This window comes from Emydura macquarii, unplaced genomic scaffold, assembly GCF_026122565.2.
Source record: "Emydura macquarii macquarii isolate MOO-44397 ecotype Brisbane River unplaced genomic scaffold, CSIRO-AGI_Emac_v2 contig_860, whole genome shotgun sequence".
NCBI classification, from domain to species: domain Eukaryota; kingdom Metazoa; phylum Chordata; order Testudines; family Chelidae; genus Emydura; species Emydura macquarii.
In genome coordinates, this window is record NW_027130997.1 from 159,342 (window position 1) to 185,847 (window position 26,506).

A 26,506-nucleotide genomic window follows, 5' to 3' on the forward strand; every position below is an offset into this window, starting at 1 on the left:
ATTCGATACAAAAAATGGTGAATCTATATCCACAAACATCAAGAGAGTTAAAGTTATGGTTACTACAGCAACTTTAATTTTGGCACGCTGCAATGTATCTGAACTATATCTTCAGCTGTGCAGATACTCATAAGACTTGCCATATATATACTATACTACAGACTATAACGGCTGCACAAGTACCATCTCCTGTTTCCTTCCCAATACCACAGCATGGGCATGCTACTCTGCACCCTCAGTCCAGCAGTAGCTTGGAGTACTCCATGTCAGAGTAGCTCATGCATTCAGGACTCATGAGTGGCTGGGCAGGGTAATGAAACTCTGGGATGCCTTCCTTCTTCAACCTCTCTCTGGTGGAAACCTCCACTCCTCACCCCCGCCACCAAGTGAGGGAAAAACCTGGGAAGAAGGGAAAGGAGAATGTGATAGGGGTATTGAATATTTCCTGCTGTTTGTATGCAGGTGTGTGCATGTGTATATGGTTTTGTAATAGCAGCTGAGTTACCCAACACTGTATGAGAGCTGTACTATTTTAAGACTTGTTTACAAATAAAGCACATTATGTTTTCAAGGAAGTTTATTGTTATCACATCAAACAATTATGCTTCCAGAGGGCTACTGCAACCAGCTTCTGGACCGGCAAGGGTGACTCTGTTGTGTCTCTTTAAGCTGGAGGGTGGGGGCAAACTGCTCACAAAGCCCCAGGAGTGTTGCTTTCTTCATGCGAATATTCTGGAAGCACTGCTGGTCATTGTCTGCATGACAATGTGGTCCCACCAGTCTGGCTTGTGGCCCTGTGCCAGAAGTGCTGGTCTACATAGGGGGCATCAGCAACAATGCCAGTTATACTGAGCAACGTGTACTGGTGGGAGTCTGTGATGCCAGGGTACTCCTCCTCCTCCAGCTCCATCAGGAATCTTCGGTGGGACAGAAAATGCTGCCGAAATGTCCACCAATGCCTGGTGGCTGCTCTGCCAGTTTCCTGACACAGGAGTGAAAGTGCAAACATGAGAAGTTAGTCAAAAGTTGCCTCGTGCATGTTGCTGGCTCTGGTAGTTGTGAGCGCATAGACCAAAATGACTGCGCAGCAGGCTGTGTCGGCGGGCTGTTCAAACTTCTGTAACATTCAGGATGGGCAGTAAAATTTTCACACAGTGCAGCACGGTGCTAGGGCTAGAGCGTCCACATTCCAGGGGGACACCAGGAACTGTTGGATATGATTAGTTTGACTTGGGTCTGCCTCCTGAAACATGGATTCCAGAGCCCCAGGTTCAAGCATGGGTTAGAAAAGTCTTAACATTGTATTTTTAACCCTATGTAGATGCTCAAGCCCTGGGTTCCCTACATGGGTCAGATGACTAGCATCCCACTAACTCTGCCTTATCTTGCACATTCAGTGATTGCGAAATTTGGTACCAGCCCTGTCAAAGCAGATACTGAATCCTGTCTTTCTGGATGATCAAGTTCAATACTTTAAGTAGCTGAGAACGGAACATATGTGGTGCATACTTTTCAAGAGCTGAGCAGTTTGTAGTTTCCATTTAATTAAATGGGAGCTGCTGAGTCTCAGCACTTGTGAATACCAAGCCATGTATTAAGGTATCTCACTATGGACTTCAGAGCCTAACTTTAGGTACCCAATATTTAAAAATCTTGACCATTGCTTTTTGTTATGGGAATCATGGCTGTGCCAGACTAAAGGACTGATGTGATTTAGCAGATGTATAATCAATGTGGTAATCATGTTTCAGCATATTACCAGACTGAATGCCCCATTTTGTTTTTAAATACAGGCTAGTTTCTATAAAGAAAATCCTGAGATCCATCCTCCGACATAATCCTACTGATGCCTAGGACACTTTACCTGAGTAACACTTGAACAGAATTTATCCTGGTGATTTAGTTCCATATAATCAATGATTTGCTTGAATTTAAAAACAGTAGAAAAAGAAGAAAAAGAAATCTCAGTTCATTTTGTTGGGACCAAAGCCTGAGCTGCCTAGTGAGGGTCAAATTACACTGGTGCAACTGAGACAGAATTTGGTTCAGAGATTATGTTCAGTCCTTAATCTATTGAACAGAGCTCAATGGTAGGGGTGGGTGTGCGTAGGCTGAGTCAGAAGTGTGAGGAATGTCTCTTTCAAGTAATCCAGTGTAATTTTGCCCTGTCAGTATTTAGCCCAAAGTCATTTAGGTGTTAACTATTTTCTTTTTTTCAGGTTACTAGCTCTTTGACTTCCTCCCTGGTCTTTCCGTGGTTAAAGAGTGCCCTGGTCATTGTCATCTTCCTTGTCACACCAGCAAAATGGGAATGTCCCACAGCACGGCTGAAGCCACGGCTTCCACATGTTGTTGTAAGCAGAGAGCTGCTCTGGGACTGGAGTCAAGGTCCTGCGATGCTCCTTCACGGCACTTTCAATTCTGCTTATTACTGAGTCAAACAGGGGCTCAGTGGCAGGAGAGAGAGGTTTGGCCTCAGAAGGGTCTCTGGAGAGATCAAACAGCAAAGGAGGGTCATGATGGGTTACACCTTCCCCAAAGCATGGGCAAATTCCTCTTCCATAACATGCTCCAGCACCCTCTGGATGAAATATTGGTGTCACATAATGAGCCTTCCACAGTGCGCCACCTGGAAGGAGAGAGACCATACTTAAGATGAAGAGAGACATAAAATGGCAAATGAAGAGTGAAAGGTCTTTCAGCACTGAACATATTTGCAGAGCTTAAGCAATAGAGTTTGTAATTTGTAACACAAGTTGCCAAGCTTTGCCTTTATGCTGCTGGACTGGACTCATCCATCCAAACAGGATTAAGCCAATACCACCCCTCCCGGAGCAGCTGAGAAGGAAGAACCTTGATTCTGCACCCAATATCCTGGCCAGCATACTTGTGCCCATAGGGTATATATCATCATATACTTGCAGGACAGCAGCAAATTATTACTGTCCTGTGAGTATCTGCAGTGTTCCCAAGTGGTATAACTACATGAAGCCTCCTACACCAGGTTTGTTGCTCAGCTACAATCTATCCTATATTAAAATTAAATTGGACTAAATAAATATGCTTTCCTAGAGATTGAAGCCATCATTGGTTTTTGGAAGAACTTTTATACTCACTGTCCTTTTGGTGCCACCGTACTGCATGTAAATACACACCACAGTAGTGAAACATGAACTCATGCTCTGAGTGCTGAATGGATCCCTGCAGTAAAGGCATCAGGTTCCGGCCATCGATCACCCTAATGTTGATGAAAGAAGCGTAGTCACCAAACTGCAGTGAGCTGGAGGATAACAAGTTCTGTACTCAAGGGTCATTGCACATAGTTCATATAAATCTTTTGCATGTTTCAGATTCACCCATTACTTGTAAATGTTCCTTGTTGCACAAGTGGTTTCAATTGCAATCTATGGATCTGAAAAAATAGGCTAGAAATCACGTGATAAACATCTATTATTGAAATCTAACATTAGGATCATTTTCAAACAAGATTCCATACTGGAAATTAAAAGGAGCAAATGGGTTTTACAATTTCTGTACCTGTCCTGGGGCACTATCCCTCCAGCCAGGTAAGCCACCGTGGGGTAAATGTCCATAAGACTTGTAGGTTCCTCAATAACTGCATCTGCAGGTAACACTCCTGGCCATCTAAATATCCCTGGCACACGGATCCCTCCTTCCCAGCCTCCCATGCCTTTTCCACCTATTGTCAAACAATAAGGCAATACAAGATATTTTAGAAACATAAGGAGCTGCCTGCTTAACCGAACATTATTGGTTTATCTTAATTAAACCCTTTTCACTTTTGCATTAGAAAATAGAAACTTGCCAAAAGCAAAGATGCATGAATTCTTTGTACCAAGTACAGGTAGAAGGAACTTTTGTGCATCGTCAGCACTTGGAAAGAGACATGGGAAACCATCGGGAGGTACCAAAGACAAAGCTGGCACAAACTGGTGGGTTAAACTTTAAGTGATGTGTAAAGAGTTTTGCAGCTTGTAAAGTTATATTATAAAAAGTACTAGCTGATAAGTGGGTATTTGAACCCCACCTTCTGTGTAAGGTTTGGGGCATTCGAGGGGGGAGGAGCACTGCTGTTCTTCCCATGGAGGCAGCTGACAGCTTAACACAGGAAGCATGGCAAAGAGCCCACACAGTCACAGAAGGAGAAGTCATATGGGAAGCAATTTCAGTGGCAATGACAGCAGGAAGAGGGTCCAGGCATGTCCTATTTAGTTGAGAGGGTAATAATGCAACAGCAAGCTAAAAGCCTAGTCAGACAGCCTCCATGGATAACACACTGGACTCAGCCATAAATGCATCTTTGTCTGCCTTTTGTCAAAGCAAAATTACTGATTTCATAATCCCTCATACCCATGGCAAGGGAAAGCCTGCAGAAACCCAGATAATGCCTTCCCTTGAATCTCTACAGAATCTTGTACGCCAGCTCCCACCTTTGTATATTCCATTCCAACCACCTAATTGGACTTTTCCTTCTTGAGCTTCCAAGAACCCACCATGGTCAGAGGCAAAGTACGTGAGTGTGGTATTTTTCAAACCTTCCTTATCAATAGCATCCAGGACCCTGCCTGTAAATAAAAGTAATGATAATTATGTATTGAGAAACGAAAGCAGAGGAAGGATCAGTGAAACAAATTTTGGCTCCAGTCCTGCAAACATGCACACACACAACTTTAAGCATGTGAATAGATCCAATGAGGTCAAGTGAACTACTTGCACACATAAAGATAAGCATGTACTGAAGCGTTTGTGAGACCTGAATCTTTACGTGTGATTTCATTGAGAATTTTTAAATGCAAAGGAAAGGTACGATGTACCATTAGCCCATTTTATTTTTAATAGTAGAAGTATTGTGGTAGTGCCTGTGAAGTTGAACCCTAGTCATGGACCAGGACTCTGTTGTGCTAGATGCTGTACAAATACAGAGCAAAAAGATGGTCCCTGTCTTGGAGACCTTACAATCTGAGAGCATGCCTACACAAACACTGGCTGAGTGGCTAACTGAGGTGTCAATCTACAGCTCTCCAGTATGCGATGCATTAATTGTCTGTGTGAACCTTGCCTCTAGGCACTGAACATTCCCTAGTCTGCACTGACATATTGCAGTTTGAATCAACAGTACATCAATAGACAGCATGGGTCAGATTCCCAGATGCACTAGGGAACCGTCAGTGCATAGCAACAGGTTCAGCACAGACAACTGTCCAGTGGAGAGCTGTACATTTGCACGCCCTAGCTTGCTACACAGCAAGGGTTTGTGTAGATGTGCCCTCAGTAGCAGACTGCCACAGTGAGTCATCAAAAACAATCTCTCTCCTTTTATGACCATTGTGGGCATTTATAATCCTGTGTTAGGTTGTTTGAGCAAGTATCATTTGTTAAATCGACTTACCCACCATCCAGTCCATCTCCTCTACATTATCTCCATATAAGCCATGCCTGCTCTTCCCAAGAAACATCTCCGTGGTGATGAGAGGTGTGTGGACATGTAGAAAGGAAACAAAGAGCAGGAACGGGCCATGCTTGTTTCTTTAAAAAAAAAAAAGTAAATTTGTCATTTCCTTGCAAAGAAGTACCTTAGTTTATTCACATACTTTGCTTTTTTTAAAATTGAAGTCAACTCTTTTTCTGAAGGAAATCTGTTATATAAATTTATGCTAATGTTCCAGTAACTAACCCCATAAGCATCTAGTTCCTGTGAAGTATCCAATCCCAGTGAGCGTCACAAAATTACATTTAATTTTGAATATTTAAAATATTCCCCTTTGTTTTCCATTCACAGCTAGTTAGGTTCCATTCTGGAGGCCAGATTCTCTGTTGGGATAAATCAGCTGAAGAGAAGACAGCTATGCCAATTTACACCAGGGGAGAACCTGGCCCTACTTTGGTGCCCAACTATTTTAGGATGGCAGTTCATTGCTGGGATAGAGAGAAAAGGAGGGATGCATTGAAGCACCACCACAGATCAGTAGCTGGGGTGAGTTGCAATCATTTAAAATATTCTGGTCTCATGAGGATAAAAAGCAATTCTATAAACTGAGTTTGGAAATTTTCTGTCCAAAATTTGAAAGTTTTGAAAAGTTAAGAGTTCCTCAAAACAGTAAATTACAATGAAAATCTTCAGACAGCCTTTACTTAAAAGGAAAATGTTGGCACAAGAACAAATGGATGTAAACTGGTTATGAATAAATTCAGGCTGGAAATTAGAAGGAGGTTTCTAACTATCAGAAGAGTAAGGTTCTGAAACAGCCTCCCAAATGGAGTTGAAGAAGCAAATAACCTAATTAGTTTTAAGAAAGAGATATACAATCCTACACATAAATTTGTCCGACTGGGTAGCCTGAGGTGGTGGGTGACTGGCCTTGACAGCCTGGGGGGCTCTTCTGATTCATGTCTTATGTTCCTAAAATCTCATGCCTAAGGGCTTCAACTGATTACCTGTAAGGGTGAGGAAGGGAATTCCCCCTCCCCCACCCGTGTGTGTGTGTGTGTGTACACACACACACACACACACACACACACATTTTTGTCTCCTTCCACTGACACCTCAGAGATGGCCATGACTGCAGATGGGACACTGAACGGGGTGAGCAGGTGCTCTGAGATGGTATTGGAAATTTCTGATCTCAGGTGCTTGTCTGATGGGTCTTGCTCACATGCTCAGGGTCTCACTGATTGCCATATGTTAGGTCAGGAAGGAATTTTCCCTCAGGTCAGACTGGCAAACTTGGCAGTTTTCACTTCCTCTGAAGCAAGGGGCATATGTCACTTGCTAGAATATCTTGGTATACCTCACTAAATCAATCTGCTGCCATTGCAGGAACCTCAGTCCCTCTAATTCTCTGCCTGTACCACAGTTATCTTTACTACAGTGCCTATGTGCCTCTCCCTTTCCAGTTCTCTGAACCTCAGTTTCCAGTTCTCTGCCTGTGCCACACAATAGTTTAGTCTTCTAAGGACTGTAATACTTTGATCTATTTCTGGTTTGTTGGTCTGGTGCTGGGGTGGTGTTTAGGGACCTGTGATATGCAGGAGGTCAGACAAGATGATTTGGTGGACTTTTCTGGCCTTAAACTCTATGTCTATGACTTTAACTTTTGGAGTTAAGATATTAATCAATATGGAGGGCTTTATATTTGAAAGCATTATTTAAAAATTAAATAATTGATCAATCAATAAGATAATTAAACAACCTTGCAAGATATCCAAAAACTAAAACAAATATGTTCAAAATTAAATATATTTTACCTTTCAATAAATGAAACGGCCTCCCTCAGCATAAGGGATGTAGTTCTTTCTACTATCATTGGCTGTTCAACAATTTCATGGTTTCTCATCATAATGCAGTCCCAGTATCTTACGAATCCATAACTCGAGAACCAGGATGCAAAGAACAATAAACCAAACAAAGAAAAGCAGGTGACTATTTTCCAGGTAACTGAGACCAAGCCAGTAAGTTTTGCTATCGCAAGTGTGAGTACAGCAAGGCCAATTATCTGAGTGTAAAGCCAGTATTTGGTTATCAAGATTCTGTTCTTCTCTGGAGGTTGGTTTTTTTCACACTCATTTATTAGACTAAATGGTATGCCATAAAAATAATCAAACCCATGCTTTAAAGGGTGATGACAATGGTCGTTGCAGGATTCACAGTTCACACCTTGATGCCACTTCCCTGAAAATATAATTTTTTAAAGATGTAAAGTTACAATATTTGAAAATGAGCTTACCAGTCTACAGACTATCTTGCTAATAACATTATTCTTTCCTCCTATAATAAGATCCTAATTCTGCAACCTGCTCCATGAGGCAGAGCCTTTTCACCATCACAAGACTCTCTGAAACTCTGCGTGGGTACACATGCCTTCTTCCATGGATCAGTTAGGGACTATGATTAGGACCTAAAATAGGAACCAATAATTGAGGACAACCAGAATTTCCAGGGCAAGGCAGAAAATGTCTGACATTCTTGGAGTTCTGCCAGCTATGAAAAAGTGGGAAGAAGTCCTTTTGTAACACAGGCTGAAATAACATTGATCTCTTGTCTCTGTACCCTCTGAAAAGCCAACTTAATGAATGAGGGAAGTAAGTAGGATATTGCTCCGGAAAGATAAAAACTGCGTAGCAGTAGATCTATGTAGAAAGTCAGATGATGTGTGGGTTACAAAGTGATAGGGTGTGATCTGGATACAATGACGGAGCCAAATAGAAAGTGAAATAAGCTCAAGATCCCTTATACCAGTGAAAGTGACATCACTTCTGGTTATCTGTCAAGTAAGCCATGAGACCCTGGGAAGATATCAATGTAAGCCCAGTATTGGATGTAAATAGCTTTAGTGATGAGGCTATATTCAATGACTGGGCATAAAAATACTAGTTTATGGTAAATTACAGGTATTACTTTAAGTTATTTTGATTTAACAAAATTAAAAGAGCACTTGTTGAAGTTCTAGACATCCTTCCCAACTCAATTAATAAAACCATCATGAAACAAAACACCAGCCACTCCTTCCCTGTAATATATAACCATTACTCAGGAAAAAAGGCCACATCACAATCCCCCAAAAGCTCACTCAAACAGATGGGCTTTGCAGCATACTCAGAAGATCAACAAATTCAAGATGGCTTGAACCAAGGTATGGCAGTCATGAGTTCCAAAACTGAGGGGCCAGCCGCTCCCTCTCTTCTATAACAAGGGAGCTCCAACTCAGGTGCCTCTGCTGATTGTCAGTACAACACAGAAGGAAGTTCTAGTTCATCAGGCAGGCCATTTTAACTTCCTGGATCAAAAATAATACCTTGAATTCCACTTTGGAACCCACACACAACCAACCCCGGTTATGGAGCATGAGAGTCATGCACTTACAGCAAGAATTTCACTTAAACAAGTGACCCACTGTATTACTAGTGGCCCACTAACTTCAGACTCTTATTGGATTTAAAGGTTTAGTCACATGCAGAGAGCACTGTAGCATTCTGAGCCTGAGCTGACACAAGGATGGATCCCAACAAAAAGGTCCATATCAGAGAAAAGAAAGCAGCCTCCTTGTTAGATGCAGATATGAAATGATTAACAGATGGGTGAACACTCTTATTAGGAAGTCTAAATTGCCCTAAGGCAAATACTATAGGAATTTCCCAACACACCACGATCAGTTCTACTTTGTGATGAAACATAGGCATGCTCCTTGTAAACACAGACAGATATAATGGGATTGAATTTCAGAACAGTTGAACACTCAAATCTTCAGCTGAAGTTAATGGTACCTGTGGGTTCACAGCACCTCAAATCCCCCCCCAACCCCCCCCCCAAAAAAACCAAAACAAAACAAAAACAAACAAACAAAAAAAACACACACACACACACAGAACCAGGCCCACAGAGGATAAACATATCAATGAGAGAAATAAGTTTTTGGTGAGCATGCAGTAAGTCACATTGTCAAAGACAGCTCATCAAAAAGCTTTTAGAACAAAAATATTTTTCTCAAATCACACTGCTGTTCTTACTCTTCAGTTAAACCAATTTTGATTTTAAAGAGAGAAAAAATGTGCAGCCCTTAGACAATTAGAAAATACTCAGTAGTGATACACGTCTTAAAAGAAATTGTGAGTTAATTTAATGCCCATCTAAATGTAATGTAGGCAGGAACTTTGCAAGATGCCTGTTGTGTACATAAATCCTGCTATTTATCACCACTGCTGATCACCCTCCAAGACTGACAGTCTCGCTCAGTTGTATGATGCTTTTGATGCCTCTGTTGGGACTCAAACTGATGCACCCAGAGGCAAAAAGTTAACACACTTTGCTTTCTAGCGCCTTAGAATGAAATGCCATGGTCTCCCTAAGGGATAATGTTTATGGTGAAGTACAGGAACCTGTACATAGTTTGTGTCAGTGATTCAATACTGAAGCCAAGCTGAAGCAATTGGCAGCTGCAAATGTGATGTTTATGAAAATTATAAAAGAAAATGCTGTATTTTTTTCAGATCACAAGGAAAAAGAGTTAATGCAGTGCAATTTAAATAATATTTAATAATAATGCCTTCCTGTTTTCTAATGCCTTGAGGGCCATATTTTCAATATCTTCCTCTAGTTTTTGGGTCTAAGTATGAGTGTATCAAATCAATTCATGTATTCACATTAGATAACAGATGTTTAATTTGTGTGTGTAAATGCTGTTTTGTACATGTAGGTCAAAGTTTCTGACTGTCTAAAATTAGGCATCTATATTAGTTTGGGTTGAGTCATCTGAAAATTCAGTCTTGAAAGTTCTCTGTTTATGATTTTTTCAGACCATGCCATTATAGAATCATAGAAGATTAGAGTTGGAAGGGACCTCAGGAGGTCATCTAATCCAACTCCCTGCTCAAAGCATGCTATGGAGTTAAATGAATAATCATTTGAGAGAATACCATTCCAGGTCATGAGTAAAAAGTGAACTGTTGTTTTAGCAAGTGGCCTGTATGAAAATTGTATGACACAATTAGACACGGACAAATGAAATTGACATCCTTATCAATCCTGTAAGAGGATGTTTTGTCTGGGCTATATTGAAATCTTGTTCAAGTACAATGTAATATACTGTAACTTCTGAATAACCTTATAACTCATGGTACCACTGTACGCGAAGGGCCAAATCCTCAGATGGTGTAAATTGACTTAGTTCCATGATTTAATTTGAAGTGGTATCAACTTATACCAGCTGTGCTTCTGGCTCAAAGTATCTACAACCTGACGGCTCAAAATGTAACTCATTTGTACACGTTAATGTAATATTATTGGGAATCACTAGATAACACTGTTACTGGTACAGTAATCTTGCAAGCTCTGCTTAACTGAATGCATAGGCAGTTAAATCTTGGACCAAGCGCTTGTGGCTGGGTGTGATACAGTTCTATTTTAAAGGTGACTATATTGTCAGTATTATTCATCCTTTCCAGCTGAATGTCTCTTTGACTGGAATCATTTATTTGGTACAGAAGTACTGCCTACAGGATATACCGACTGTGATGGTGTCAGAGCTGGTGCCAAGGTCCCAGGCCTCACTGAACACTGACAAATGCATAGCTGGAAACCAGTCTGGCTGGTTAGTATAGTTAAAACAGATATTAGGGTGATAAGAATATGTTTAGACTTTATGGAGTGCTCGTAGGATGCTGCACGCATTAATCCTACTTATAATATCTGTGTCCCATGGAATCAGGTAATGTTTAAACATTTGCTCTGTAATCATAAAAATGTTTGCTAAGACTTTAAATCCCCTCACAGTCAGGGAAGAAGCATTACCAAGTGTGAAATGCTAGTTTACCACAAGAGGTGTTCTCTCTTCCCCAACAAAAGAAGGTCAACAGTCAACAGACAAGCCACGGTGGACAAAAGACCGCATTGGTTGCTTCCCCTACACTACTGAAGAGGGTATGTGCACAAGCCCTTGTCCTATCACAGTTTGAACCCTGGGGGAAGGGAATAAAAATGTCTGTTAGGGAGAAATTGTTATCTTTCTGCTGCCTGGACTCTGAGGGGCAAAGATTCCTAAACATAAGCTAGAGATCCCCAACCTGCTTGGCCTGGGTTAGCTCTAACGGACATAAAACTCACTTATTATAGAAGCTTCTATTACCTTTTGAAATGTGACTGTGATTCATATGTGGGTGTGTGTTTACCTGCTTTAACCTTGTAAATAATGCTTATTCTTTTTCCTAGTTAATAAACCTTTAGTTAGTTTATTACAGGATTGGCTACAAGTGTTGTCTTTGGTTTGAGATCTGAGGTATAGTTGACCTGGGATAAGTGACCACTTCTTTGGGACTGGGAATAACCTGAATACTGAAGTGATTTTTGGTGTAAGGGACTATCACAAAGGCAGGCTTGGTGGTAAGATAGACAGGAGTGCCTGAGGGCTACTGTCTGTGACTCTGTGTTAAGTCTGTTACAGTGCTTCAGGAGTTCACAACCAATACTTGATTGGTGAATCTAATTATAGAACATACAGTCAGTTTGGATTTCATGCCCTGTTCCTGGACAGTCTCCCCTGAGGTTGGCATTTATGCTTGTGAGCCACTCCAGACAGTGTGACACCGACAAAAGGAAACAAAAACATATTATATAATATGATGTCATAAAAATTAACACTGAAAACTGATTAGCCCTCCCACCATGCAGTATTTGAGAGTTCAGTGTTCAGATAATGCCTTTTACCCAACTGATATTGAGTTTACATACCTATTAGTCCTGTGATGTAGCCTTGCTGCTGTAGTATTTTGGCAAAAGTGGTTTCATTTGGAGGGAGCCCTCCTGAGACCCCAGTCCACAGAAGAACACGATTGTCATCAGTGGCATCCATACCTATCATACACAGTTTTTAAAAGTACTAAACACAGCAACAAGGGTGCTTTAGTCCAAAACAAATTTCCTTTTTATAATAGCTCAGTAGAATTCTCTTGTCTGCACAGTCAAAACTTGCTAGACTCAATAATTAACTTCTTGTATCTTTCTATTGTCTCTCCCCCCCACCCCTCCTGCCATAACTGAATAATTTGCAGGCCACTAGAAAACATACTTACATTCTTGGGGCTAGATCCTCAGGTGATGTAGATCAGCATAGCTTCACTGAGTTTAATAATGTGGTGCTGATTTACATCAGCTATGAATCTAGTCTATGCTGTCTGGTTAAGCACCAGTGAAATTAAGTTAGGACTGTGGGCAAGATTGGGGAGATGTAAATCTTTTGCTTTTATATTGCCAATTTCTCATTAGAACCTAACACACATGCGTGTGATGTTTTCTTCTCTCTTTTAATCATTATTTGCAGCAGGACTTGAATGGATAGAAAAAATTCTTTTTACAGATGTTTAGAAATCAAAGTTGTGGATCTTAGTGAATGTTTGATAGTGGGAAAAAGAGGAAAGCTGAAAACACAAGAGGAATGGAGATTGTCAAACACAAATCAAACGTCAAGTTTCTGTAAGACTGAAATGGGACACTAATAATGCCTACTATATATTACAGTATCATCCAAATTTAATGGGTATGCACTGAGATATAGGAACACAGAGTCGACCCTAGAAATGTGTACACAACTCCCAATGGGAATTCTAAGGAAGGAAGTGGGGCAGCATATTAACTTCAAACTCCCTGAGAAATTACACACTGAAATAATTTGCTGTAGTGCAATGACTAGGGAATTGCAGTTTAGAAGCTTGCATAACTATTTGTTTTTCATCCTTGGGACTGGGACCATCAAGATAGAAAATAATACTTCTGTCAAATTGATTATCATCATGTGGTTTGGGTGAATTATTACAAAGTTACAGAGTTGTAACATTTACTGACATCTGTCTTGCACGTCTACCGTCCTGTTTGTTGACCAGAGGGAATGAAACTGGTAGGGACTATATTCCCTACATGCACTTACTTTCTATTCACTACTTGGTCATACTATCTCAGGTGTTTCTGTTTGGGATTTTTTAAGTTATGAGAGCTAAAGTAAATTGTGTCTAAGAAACCTTTTTGCCATTTGTGCATTGTACAATAAATGGTTGAGATTTAGCAATTTTATAGTAAAACTTTACTATTGGCATCAGAGTATCATTATTCCATGACCCTTTTGTGCCACAGAATATGCCAGTTTGAGGGAAGCTGCTGCTAAGAATGCCTGCTTCTTTTCTACCCCACTGCATTTCATATGGGCCAGCCACATCTGTTAAATATCTGTGGATCCTCAAAAGTGAATTGTCAATATGGTGGGGCTTCTGGTGGCAATTAGGTGGGGGACGGTCATGGCTGCCATTCCCATCTGGTTGTACCTCCTATCCTTCTTTCTTGTTAGTAGGGTGACCAGATAACAAGTGTGAAAAATCAGGACAGGGGTGAAGGGTAATAGGCGCCTATGTAAGAAAAAGCTCCAAAAATTGGGACTGTCCTTATAAAATTGGAACATCTGGTCACCCTACATGTTAGGTACATGATTCCTCCTTTCTGTGCCGATAAAAAGCAGGGATGAACGGATCAATGTTGCAATAATTATAACAAAGCAAGCAAATATCCCCAACCGCTGGTGATGAGAGACTAGATAGGGAGGGCTCTGAGTTACTTCAGAGAATTCTTTCCCAGGTGTCTGGCTGGTGGGTCTTGCTGAAATGTACAGGATCCAGCTCACTGCCATATTTAGGCTTGGGAAGGAATTTTTCTCCAGGTCAACTTGGTAGAGACGCTGGGGTGTTTCGCCTTCTCTGCAGCATGGGGCACAGGACACTTTCAGGTTTAAACTAGTGTAAATAGTGAATTCTCTGTAACTTGAGAAGTCTTTATATTATGATTTGAAGACTTCAGTAACTCACCCAGAGGTTATGAGTCTACTGGAGGGTGTGGGTGAGGTTCTGTGGCCTGCAATGTGCAGGAGGTCAGACTACGTGACCCTGATGTTTCCTTCTGGCCTTAAATCCATGGGTCTATGAGTCTAAATGTTTAAAAGCTAAGATAAGATCTCTTGCTAAGACAGCACTGTACCATTAAACAGGTCCAAACCTGATCGGATGGGATATCTGCCAGTTAGGAAAGCTGCTCTGCTTGGGGTGCAAACTGGAGCTGCAGCAATGTGCTGAGTAAGTTTCACTCCTTCCTTTGCCAGCCTGTCAATATTAGGAGTCCTATACAACCAACAAAAACAAAACCAACACATCCAAATTTCATTACAGTGGCCTGTAATTAGCAATGCATACCATATTTTCCCTTCTTAAAACAGAAAACCTAATAAGCATTTCCTGAGTTCTCTGGTAAAGTTAGCTGTTAGCTATGTCCTCTACTATACTGAGGATAACGGATATTTTATTTTTCTCTTCCTTAGCCTTGGACCTCTTCCACCCTATTGCAAGCAGGTTTTGGGGGTGGGTGCAAATGGGGATGGTCCCAAGAGCTGGTGTGGCAGGTGCAGGCTGGAGCAAATGACACACGGTTTCTGGTAGAGCCAGAGGTATATTATCTGCGTATGGGACTAATTTGAGCAGGATAAGGTAACACATGGGAGGAATAGTCACAAGAACCACCACCATTACAATGTATAGAACCAGTATCCCCTCCGCATTGAGTAAACCAGGAAAATAAAATCTGCTGGGAGGGATCAGCCATGCTCAATGGTCTGGGGCTAAAGGATGGAAGGTGTATGAAATGGGTGGGGTTTGGACCAGGAAACTTTTCCCTGCAACTAGGAAACTCCACCTATCAAATCTGCATATCGGCCATACAACAGCTTAATATAGCAAGACATCCAACAATTCAAATGAACTGAACTGAGGCTGTACCAGAACCCTCCTGGATAAATTGGGACCGCCTGACACAGCTGCTAAAACAACTTCAGATTGAGCAACGCAGAACTCAAGTTTTGGAAGCCCAGGTCCTCCGAGGGACCAATGAGTTCCAACTGGCTGCTGAACTGCCAGCTGACTGCTTGGACTAATGTAGCCTGTGCCCTTCGAACCGGCTTAACAGACTCTCATTCGCTCCTCGGTCGTATTACTCATGTTGTAGAAATATTAATCATATTAGTTGCTTTTTTAAATTATGTTTATGGAATGTTTAAAATTTTGCACCGTCCTAGTCTCTCCCAGAAAGTCAGACCTGTAATTTTAGGCATAACCGTCCAATCAGTAACCCGCCTCCCTCATCTCCCCATAGCGCCATAACCGGTGGATCAAGGCGTTGGGCCATCTAGAGCCAGAGCCTCCTGGACCAGTGCACCACCGACCAGTGTGCAGGAAGAATGGGCGCCTGGGCCTTTCTTTGAAAGAGAGTGTAGGGGAGTAAAGAGTTAAAAGCTGGACAAATGGTCAGGTCTAAGTTACAGGGAACAGGGTCATGGCACGGGCAAACCTTGTTTCTGCTAATTGGTATGAATTCTAGTTAGAGTGTGTTCTCTCTCTTCTTTTCCTCTCTGGCCATCTGTGCAAGGAATGAGGCTAACAAAATAACTATCGCCACTCCTGCACAAGGCCAGGGTGGAAGAAAGCATTATCTTTCTTCCCCCCTGGCATGCCTTTACTTCAAAGATTGTTAGTGTAAAATTAATAGGTTTTAAAGTGATGTGCCTGCCCTCTGTATGGTAATCCTGTAAACAAACAGGGACGGGTATAATTGTATTCATCATGTAGTTGTTAATATTCATTTTATAGGTGTCAATGTAACCAAATAAGGGTCTATGGGGAGCTGCTAAAAATGTATACATTTACATACTGTTATGGATAAAAGAATTGTAAAGTAACCCCCTTATTGCTCACTCGTGGCGTCGAGGTGGAACAAGCAGGCAATAAATGGTTCTGTCTCCCCAATCCGCCCCAGGGACAACCTGTTTGATTATTTCTAACAATTAAAATTTTTTGGCCATTTTAAAAATGATAATTCCCTAGCTCAGACCCCATTCCTACAATGAGCTCCATGGAGGTGTAACCTCATGCCAATGCACAGCCACATTGGCTCTCTGGCTGCAGGGGCCCATCCACATGCTGCAGGAACACAGCCTTACTGAAGAACTGACAGAAGCCTGCTTGTTAATGGAAGTGAGGTGATGATGACAAGGAGATGTCACACGGTGGGAGGCTGAAGGTTATGTGGATTTTTTTCAAAAAATTAGTTATGTTATACTCTTATGGTAGAATGACAGCTGGAAATGTTGCGCTATCACTTTTTATGTAGAACTCATTAAAAAAGGCAGATTGTCCTCACTCGTGCAAAATTCCCATTGAGGTCAATGAGAGTTTTGCCCAAGTGAGGACTCCAGGAATGATTCTCTGCTAAACAACTACATATAAAGCCTGAAAAATGGGATGGAAAAAAAATCAACATATCACTGTATATAACTATTACCTTCCATATTATTAATATTAATTAACTCTTTATGCATTCTCAGCTGCTGAAACAGGATGCCCTTAGGAGCATAAGGAACATTTATTGATCCTTTTCTTCATTTAATTTTCACGTTTTACTATTTTTTAGCTGTGAGTCAGAAAAAAAATGGCCTAATATAGTTATACAAATGCAATCAGAGCTTGTTTTTTAGAAGGGCTGCTCACCAAGCACCCCCAATGACTTCAGTTGGCAGTGCGGGTGCTTAGCATTTCTTAAAATCAGACCTTAACAGAACACCCAAGAATTTTTAATGATAAATAACTGACAACAAACATAGCCACTGCAAACAGAGTAAGTCATTGTGAGGCCTTTCCAGCATTGCAGCAGAGATGATCTGGTTAGCACCTATAACTATTGCTGGTGACACTGGCAGGGAACCCCAATCTTCTCCCAGCAAGTGGCTCAGGAGAGGAGCAGTTGAACAGAACAGGACATTCTTAGAAGTAAATCAGTGTTTTTGATTCCTATGTTTAAATCCTTTACCTTATAGTATCATTTCCATAGCAGCCTACATCGCCAATACCAAGATCATCGGCCAGTATTAGTACAATGTTGGGCTTGTGGCTGACTGAAGCATGTGACCCAGGTGGCCTTAGGAACAGACATAAAACTAGCAGGATGATCAGAGAGGTCCTGAAAAGGCTTTAAAAAAAAAAAAAAAAAAAGGACCTATTCAATATAATCTGATTATTGTTACTTTTTAAATACATTCACAAGGGCATGGCAAGTTAAATCAGATAATTCTAACCTCATAAGGAACAAAGTGTGGAAAGTGTTATGAACTGACAACACAAAATAAAAAGAAATACTGTGTGTTATATATATTACTATATAGGGGCTTTCAGCGAAATTCCAACTCAAAAAATGACACCATATTACCTATTCCATTACAAAGCAACCCACTTATTCCCATCACTTTCTATTTACTGTTTGAATAGTGTGAACCAACACTGATTGCCACTGTCTTCAACACCTAAGATTAGAGAAAGACAGCTAATCTGGTAAAGTGTGTCAGCAAGAGAGCAATAATTTTGTTCCTTCATTTCTTTCATAGTCATGTACTGAATATCTCCAAGGAGGAAGAGAGCAGGAACATACTATAGGGAACAATAAAAGATTGGCAGGACCAGTCTGTGAGCAAGCTACATAATAATTATTAGTTTGTAATTTCTGTGAGAAATAAGCACAAATATTAACCAAACCAATATGTCCCTTTGTTTCCAAATTGGTGTTACAGCATATTCATGCAAGTTTTGCATTTTGGGCATACAAACAGTTCTATATATCTTTAGTTAGAAGTAAATAATCAGATCTGTGAGGGGAAAGATACAGATCTGATTCAGTATAAATTTGTCCCTCCATTATCTCTTTGAATATATGATGTATCACTATGCTGAAAAAAGATAAATATTTGTATTTCAATAAGCTTTATGCATCTCAAACATAGTGTTTCTATGGGTTCTTGAACCTGCTACAGTTTACAAGTTAAAAGTTCTTGACATTTGGCCAAAAAAAATAATTGTTAAGGGTTGATCCAACATTCCATACTACAAAGAACTAAAGTTGTGGATAATACATTTTTAATGGACTAACCTAAAAGACATGGGGCAAGCTTTTAGTTATCACCCTCATCTCATCAGGCCAATTCAAGAGCTAACTACTTTAAATTTTGCCAATTGTTGTGGTAATGTTTCTATTTAGTCTAATAAAATTTTCCTGCAACTTTTACTCCTCTTTTCCTCATGAATCATGATTATTTAAATTACTGAAGTACTATAACAGTTTATCTGATTTTACTTTGCACAATAACAATGACATTTTGCCTCACTCCTTTCCATTCCAGAGTTATTAACAACGTGTCTAGTATTAGTGAATGATAATACAATCCTGCACCGAAAAGAATATCTGAACAGTAATACCTACATCCCCTATAGGCACATAACAAAAGCGTATTACTAGATGATACAAGATGAATAATGTACAGTATCCTCCTATACATATCATGGTAAATGACTTGACTAAATTACATAGATTTTGCAGATTACCTGCTTATACGGATCCTGATCGATAAATTCAAAACTCCAGGCAAGCCTGCCTAAGCACAGAAATTACCAGGTCTACATTAAAGCTGATATCCAGATATGGATATGAGTGTGAATTTTCCTTTAGTTTGGGGTGTTTGAATTTGGAATGTCTTTAGAGTCCCATGAATCAAGCTTCAAAATTCAGACCCTTCAGAATAATTTGGATATTGAGTTTCATTAAAAGCCAGTGTCTGTCTTACAAACAATCAGGTACTATACACTTAGTCCTTGGAAGACACACATCGACTAAATAGGATAGAAAGTGTCAGGATGTACACTGCCCCTTAATCTGAACATGAAAGAACAGGCTATGTCTCTTACATACTTCACTCCCATCTTCAGTCTATCTGAAATGTACTGAAAAAGTATTGCATCAATCTCTGAAGTGATGCTGGAGTCTGGCTGTCTGCCTTCATAACACATACAGACTGAAGGACAAAGCTCCCACAGCTTATGCAAAAGGTCCAAAATACTTATGGAATGAGGAAATAACTTGTGTGTACTTGATGACTGGGATTTGGAAAGATATTTCACAGAACGTGAAAGGGTTTTAAGTCAAGAAACACATGTCACTCTCCAAATATCAAAGAGTTCAACAAGGAAGACACATTAAAAGATCAGCCAGCTACTACTTCTTTCTGAAGCCACTACTTCTTGGCTGTAGTTCCGCAAATTATAGGCCTCCACTTGGTAGTTAAGAGAGACAACAAAGAGAGAGAAACTATTTTACCCTGGCATATTGAAACCCATAGCGCTGCTTGTCAACTTCAAAAAGTTTTGTGCAGTATTATACTGCAAATCATTTGGCAGATGAATCCCAGTCAATCAAATCATAGAACCATAGAAGATAGGGTTGGATGGGACCTCGGGAGGTCATCTAGTCCAAACCCCTGCTCAAAGCAGGACAAACCCCAACTGAATCATCCCAGCCAGGGCTTTATCAAGCTGGGCCTTAAAAACCTCTAAGGATGGAGATTCCACCACCTCCCTAGGTAACCCATTCCAGTACTTCACAACTCTCCTAGTGAAATAGTATTTCCTAATATCCAACCTAGACCTCCCCCATCGCAACTTGTGAACATTGCTCCTTGTTCTGTCATCTGCTACCACTGATAACAGCCTAGCTCCATCTTCCCTGGAACCACCGTGCAGGTAGTTGAAGATCGCTATCAAATCCCCCCGCTCATTTCTTCTGCATATTAAGTAAGCCCAGTTCCCTCAGCCTCTCCTCATGAGACATGTGCTACAGCCCACCAATCATTTTTGTTGCCCTCCGCTGGACTCTCTCCAATTTGTCCACATCTTTTCTCTAGTGGGGGACCTAAAACTGGGCACAATACTCCAGATGTGGCCTCACCAGTGCTAAATAGAGGGGAATATTCACTTCCCTAGATCTGCTGGTAATGCTTCTACTAATGTAGCCCAATATGCCATTAGTCTTCTTGGCAATAAGGGCACACTGTTGACTCATATCCAACTTCTTGTCCACTGTAACCCCCAGGTCCTTTTTTGCTGAACTGCTGCCTAGCCAGTCAGTCCCCAGTCTGTAGTGGTGCATGGGATTCTTCCGTCCTAAGTGTCATACTCTGCCTTTGTCCTTGTTGGACCTCATCATATTTCTTTTGGTCCAATCCTCTGATTTGTCTAGGTCACTCTGTATCCTATCTCTGCCCTGCAGCATATTTACTCTGTATCCTACCCCTACCCCCAAGCTTACTGTCATCTGCGAACTTGCTGAGGGTGCAATCCATCCCATCCTCCAGATCATTAATGAAGATGTTGAACAAAATCCTCTTTTTGTTGAACATTATGATGTTCAACATTATGATCCATTGAACAGATCATAAGTGAAGATGTTGAACAAAGTTGCTTTAACAGTCCTAACGAAGAGTCTTCTGATAGGGTAATATTTTACTCTGGAGAAGGTCTGTCAGACAGCAAGATATTTAGTGGATGAGAGTCTGTGCTAAGCTTTTAAGGGCATATCTATGCTTTGAGCTGTAGGTGTGATTCCCAGTTAGAGGAGACAAACCCATGTGTTAGGGCGCGCAAGACTTTGTAACGCGAAATCAGTATAGTTTGACAAGAGCAAGGCCCTAAAAGCAATGCTAAGCCAGAAAAGCAAGAGTTAAGACCTCTCAGGAGCAAAACCCAGACGCTGCCCTCTGCCCGACCTTAGGCCAGAGGAGGAAGTGCCTTGGGGTCTGGAGCATCCTGAGACGACCACAGACATTTGCTAATGCTTGATAAGCTAAAAGGTCCCTATTTTAGTAATAATAAAGGAGAAGTAAGACTATGGCTGAGCTCTCTTTGAAGTAAACAACTAACGTCACCTTATTCCAGAAGGTCCCTAGCTAACTACCAATAAACTAATAGCAACTAAGTGTTAAGGCCCAATCCCTACTGGGATTGAGATATACGTCATGTATTACTGGGTAAAGCTTGCTGCAAGGTGAGTGGGGAAAAGGGTATATCAATCCCCCGAGAGCCTTCCCAAGCGGAGACTCTCTGTGGATCCGTGGAGGCGCTAGCGGATGCCTCGGGCAGGCAGTTCCCGTACGTCACCCGCTTATCAGAACGAAGTATGGATCTCCCTCGTTCTTGGTGATAAGCGTCCCTGCACACGCTTAAATAAGGCTAGCTTCTTACATCGATGGGCCCCCAGGAGTATATTGCTGTAGGTATCCTCTTGGCAGGTCTCTTCCTTGCTTAAGGTTCACTTCTTTGTTCACTAACTGCAGCTGCTGCTGCGGTTGCTCAGCTTATGTGCTACTTTATATCCTTGTGGTTAATTGTACTTTCATTGTACTTTTCATCTTAAGGCTTGTGCCGGAGCTGCAGTTCCTGTATGGTACAGGACTCCCGCTCCTGTCTGTCTTTCTTATGCTATCTCAGGTAATAAATAAGCACTTTTGACATCCTTTTGCCAGTGTGCTCCATTCCGCCACTGAGATAAAAATACCGAACACTACACCATGCTATCTCTGATAGAAACAGCATGCTAAAACATAGGAGATAGCTGCACTGGTGGGAGTGGCTAACTGCCCCAAAAGTGTCTGCCCATCAGAGACTCTAGGTAGGTATTCGGGACACCTAGCCCCTCCCACTATTCACACTGCCACTACACCAGCTACATTAGAGCTAGCCTGGGTATGTCTCTTTGAGCTGGGAATCTCAATCCCAGCTCGAAGTGTAGACATACCTTTAGAGATACAGCCCGAAACTCACAGCCCAGGGAGAGGTGGGGGCCCTGGATGCCTGTCCAAGTTACCGCAGCCTCCCAGAGCTGCCCTCTAGATCACTACCCTGCTCAGAATCTCCACAATGCTGTGTGTTGTGGCCCCACTCCTTCCCCTATGCAAGGGGATCTTCAAAGGGCAGACTCACAGCTGTACTTCACAGTGCTTCTGTGGGAGCAAGCTCCAGCAGGCAGAATCAGGGTATCAGTTTTCCCGTTTGTTATATTGGAATAATGATACTTATATCCTATGTAAAGTGCAATGTAAAGAGATCCACTGATAAAAAGCCCTGTGTAAGAGATGGGTATTATTTTTAGGGCCCCTTTATGCCAATTTGACCCTTTTACTCAGCATAGAGGGAAAGCAATAAGCAAATGATTTTTCTTAGAATTCTCAAAAATCACGCAGAGAACAAGTGCAATCAATTTATTGACCTTAACCAGGTGTAGCAGAGGGAAATCCAGTCCCATAATTTTAAACTGCTTTTTTGATTGTTTCCAAACTTTCCAGAAAAATGTAACTTGGGACGTTTACATGTGACATTTATAATTTAAGTGGAATTGGTTTATTTTTTAGAGAAGTTTGGTGGTGGGGTTAAAAAAAAAAATCAGGCTTATAATGGGAATCTAGCATCAACCTTCGTTATGGAGCAACTTCTGCCACAGGTAGTTTGAGAAGATTAAGAAGAAACAGTAGAAAAATATCACCACACCGAGAAGTCACATTATTGTTACATTTTATTATATGTTTATGTTTACCCTACTGTTATATTTATGATGCTGATGTAGACTTCATTAAGTCATTATTCAACTCTAATGAACTTTTACTTGTAAATAGGAAGAAACAGTCATTTGTTCTAGTGATTTTTTCCCCTTACCAGTAGCCTGTCAGGTGCTGCATGATTTCCACTATGACACAGAGGCTGGTATATCAGGATTCTGTAAAACAAATATTAAAATAAAAAATGGAATCATGTAAAGGATAAATCCAAACCCCATTGAAATCAATCGGGGGGTGTTTCTTCGCTTCAGTGGGATTTGTATAAATCCCCAGATGAAAAAAGTAATGATAAGCAAAAGGAATAGACTTAAGAATACATTGATATTATCATTAGTTGCTTCCAGTAGTGCTCACAGTGGTCTAGTTGCCTTCTAATCAGAGAAGCTGGTATCCTAACAACAGACAAATAAAAAAGCAGACAGAGAGGAAAAGGAAGGGAGAAAAACATTACATTACCCTCTCTGGGCTTTATCCAAGGCCTTTTGAAGCCAATGGAAAGACTTCCATTTGAATCAGGCCTTATGGGACATACATATTTCACTGTGTCACAGAAGTCCACAGAAGTAACCAGAAGCCACAAAGATGGCAACTGGAATCATTAACTCCCATGAATGATCATTAGCTCCCCTGACATCGTGCCAGCACCATCACATTAACTTGTGATGGAGATTAAAAGGGGACACGGTTTCTCTGTCTCCTCTGTAGTTTTCAGATAGAAACCCATTCCCTCCCTCTCTTGATGTATTTATTCTCTTTAATTTAGGACAATTTCCCCATTGAGTGGGCAATAATTCTCTTTCACTGTACTACAAAATTACATTAATGTCCATCTTTTCTTAGTTAAGGAACTGTAAGAGATCCTCTTAAAGCTCAATCTTTGATAAGCTTTATTCTCTATAATAATAGAGAGAATAATAGTCTGCTAGCTCATTTTACAATATACTAACTTTTCTGTCAGTCTTCCTAAAGATATGCTTAATTGTTAGGGTTTCGAGTCATCCACTATTACAGGTTGTCAGCTGATGTCATTAGTGATGCTGACAATTTCCTTCCTCTCCTTCTCTTTACCTTAAGTTCTGAGATGTACATTTTTCCGACTGGTACTGCTTTTTTGCATCATTTCAGTTGTTTACACCTTTTCCCTCTGGGTACATCCTTCAGAGGTTGTTTCTTCAGTATTCTGATCTGGGTATTTTACCTGGCACTTTCACACATTTCCTCCAAGCTTACTAATACGAGATGCCTCCCTCCTTGTTTCATTTATATATATTTATTTTTATATATATATTATTCTCACAGAAAAATGACTGACCAAGTATTCTACAATTGGTTAACAACATAATAAAAGCATCCTGATTGGTTAATAATCAGATCATACAGGGTTTTAATATCATGTGCTGCAAAGAGCCACAGGAGACACATTAAAGAGCCACTTGCTGCTCCCTAGCTTCAGTTTGAGTATCATTGTACTAAGCAATCTTAATACCCACCGAAGTTAATGGAAGTTGGAGGTGCTTTGCAACTTTGAATGTTTGGTGCAGTTATAGTGCATTTAGCTGCTATTCTGACTGCACTGGCCTGTAAAGTCAGAACTTTGGATTTAGTTTCTTTACATTTACTCAGAATATGGGATTGGGCACCTGGTGGCCTCTTCTGTGGAGATTCCTATTAAATAAAAGACAATACTGTGACAAAAGTGAACTGTATAAATTTAACTTCACCCTCTCCATGCCCCCTCCCCAGTTTAAGGGGAAGTAGCGTGTGAGCTCCAACCACTATCCCACAACTGCTCTTAAATAGCTTAGGCATTTTTTAATATCTAAATTGGAGTTAAATTCAAACAGAAAAAAATAGTAAATTCAAACAAACAGAAAAAAAGTGGACCCCACCCCAGTTTTAGTAATTTGTTATAAATAAGAGACCTTTTATATTTTATTAACTATACAAGTTTTATGCTGACAGTGCCTCAAATTTCTCCCTGTTTTGCTATCAAAATATTCAGAGGCATCTAGCTTAAAGTGAAATTGCATAGCCCTAGGCAAAACCTACAGATATTTTTAGACACATTCTCCTTTTCTTAAGAAGGATACCAGTCGGTAGCACACAGTTCAACATTACCCCTGGAATTCTCTTATTTGATAATTCCATTTGATTTTGTGCCACTGAATTTGTTAGGACGTCTGCTTTTATAACATTCCTAACTGTAGACTGAGTGCATACAAAGTAAAACATCTCATAATTTCAAATCAACTGGTATGCAAAATGTACTGTCCACAAAATGCAACGGATTGCTCCCACTTTATACAGCACAAGAGTGGGCAAGAAATATTTGTATGTGGTAGTCATCACTGTAACAAGGAACATTTTTCAAAAGCTTTGTCAAATTATTTTATACTGAGGGAAACAAACTTTCTGGAATGCCGGTTAATATTTTCCTGTGTATTTCCAAACAAATTTTGCTACAGTAGATCATAGAAAGTGACAAGCACAGTACCTGGTGTTGTCACACTTCACCCTCGTAGTTTAGAATAGTAGGCAGTCGATGCATTAGAGTGTGAGCTCAGTTTCAGAGTTGATTTGAATTCATTTCATGTTTGTCAGTGAAACCACCCCTTCCACAGCACAGCGTCTATTGTCGGTTTTAGCTGATCACTGGAGGGCAGTCATATCAACGCTATCCGTTCATGCGCACTGCTCTGCAGCACAGAAGGCAGGACACTTCCCTACTGAAGGAAAGCTTAGCCTAACCCGTACAGAACCAAAGAAGCCAAGCCAAGAAAACCTTATAATGTATCTCTGCTGCTGACAGTCAGGCTCATTACACCAGATTCCCCTAAACTGTACCTCCTGCTGATGTTTGCACAGTGGTAACATTCATTAATACATGTGGGACTGATCAGCGAACAGTAGGTCTTTCATTAGAGACCTAGCTAAAATGATTTCTGCCGTTCACTGGCTTCCAGAAGAAAGTGAAGGGTCCCCCTTCAACCTCGGCAAAGTTCCACGGAAGCTCTAATCAGCCATTAACAAACAATTCTCTTAAATCATTCATCATTGCAACCTTGATGCCAGGAAAAAAGGAAAATGTAACACTTTCTGTTACCCTTTTTGTGAAGCAGCAATTCCGTAAAGTTTGCATGAAGTGAGGGAAACAAGTCTCTTAAACGGCTTTGAGTGACTGTGCAACAATGACTAGGAATTACAATCGATGGTTTTTTAAGAAGATAAACTTCGAATATCAGAGAGAATTTACGTTTGTCTATAATGTCCCAATTTTGCCTTCAGAAAACAGGGTGCAATACCCAGTAACCAGAGTAAAGAACGGCCAGTGTATTTAAAGGCATAATTGTATCCCTCATATATTTTGAATCTAGTTATTTTTAAAGGCTGTTCTGACTCTGTATTGGTCTATCAACACACACATGTCTTCACTGCAGAGTTAACTTAGGATATACACACTAGAGTAACTCAAGTTAGCCTAGCTT

General features: G+C 40.7%; 1 protein-coding gene across 1 annotated transcript; it reads right to left on the reverse strand.

Moving 5' to 3' along the window:
* Window positions 1–26,506, reverse strand: LOC137149855 (arylsulfatase H-like). Its single transcript, XM_067543474.1, is given in 13 exon segments — window positions 1–2,272; window positions 2,274–2,629; window positions 3,117–3,238; window positions 3,538–3,700; window positions 4,452–4,586; window positions 5,411–5,547; window positions 7,267–7,690; window positions 12,242–12,364; window positions 14,546–14,667; window positions 17,402–17,560; window positions 23,119–23,179; window positions 24,512–24,686; window positions 25,516–26,506. Coding segments are annotated over 11 exon segments (1,821 nt in total). The 5' UTR covers window positions 23,142–23,179; window positions 24,512–24,686; window positions 25,516–26,506; the 3' UTR covers window positions 1–2,215.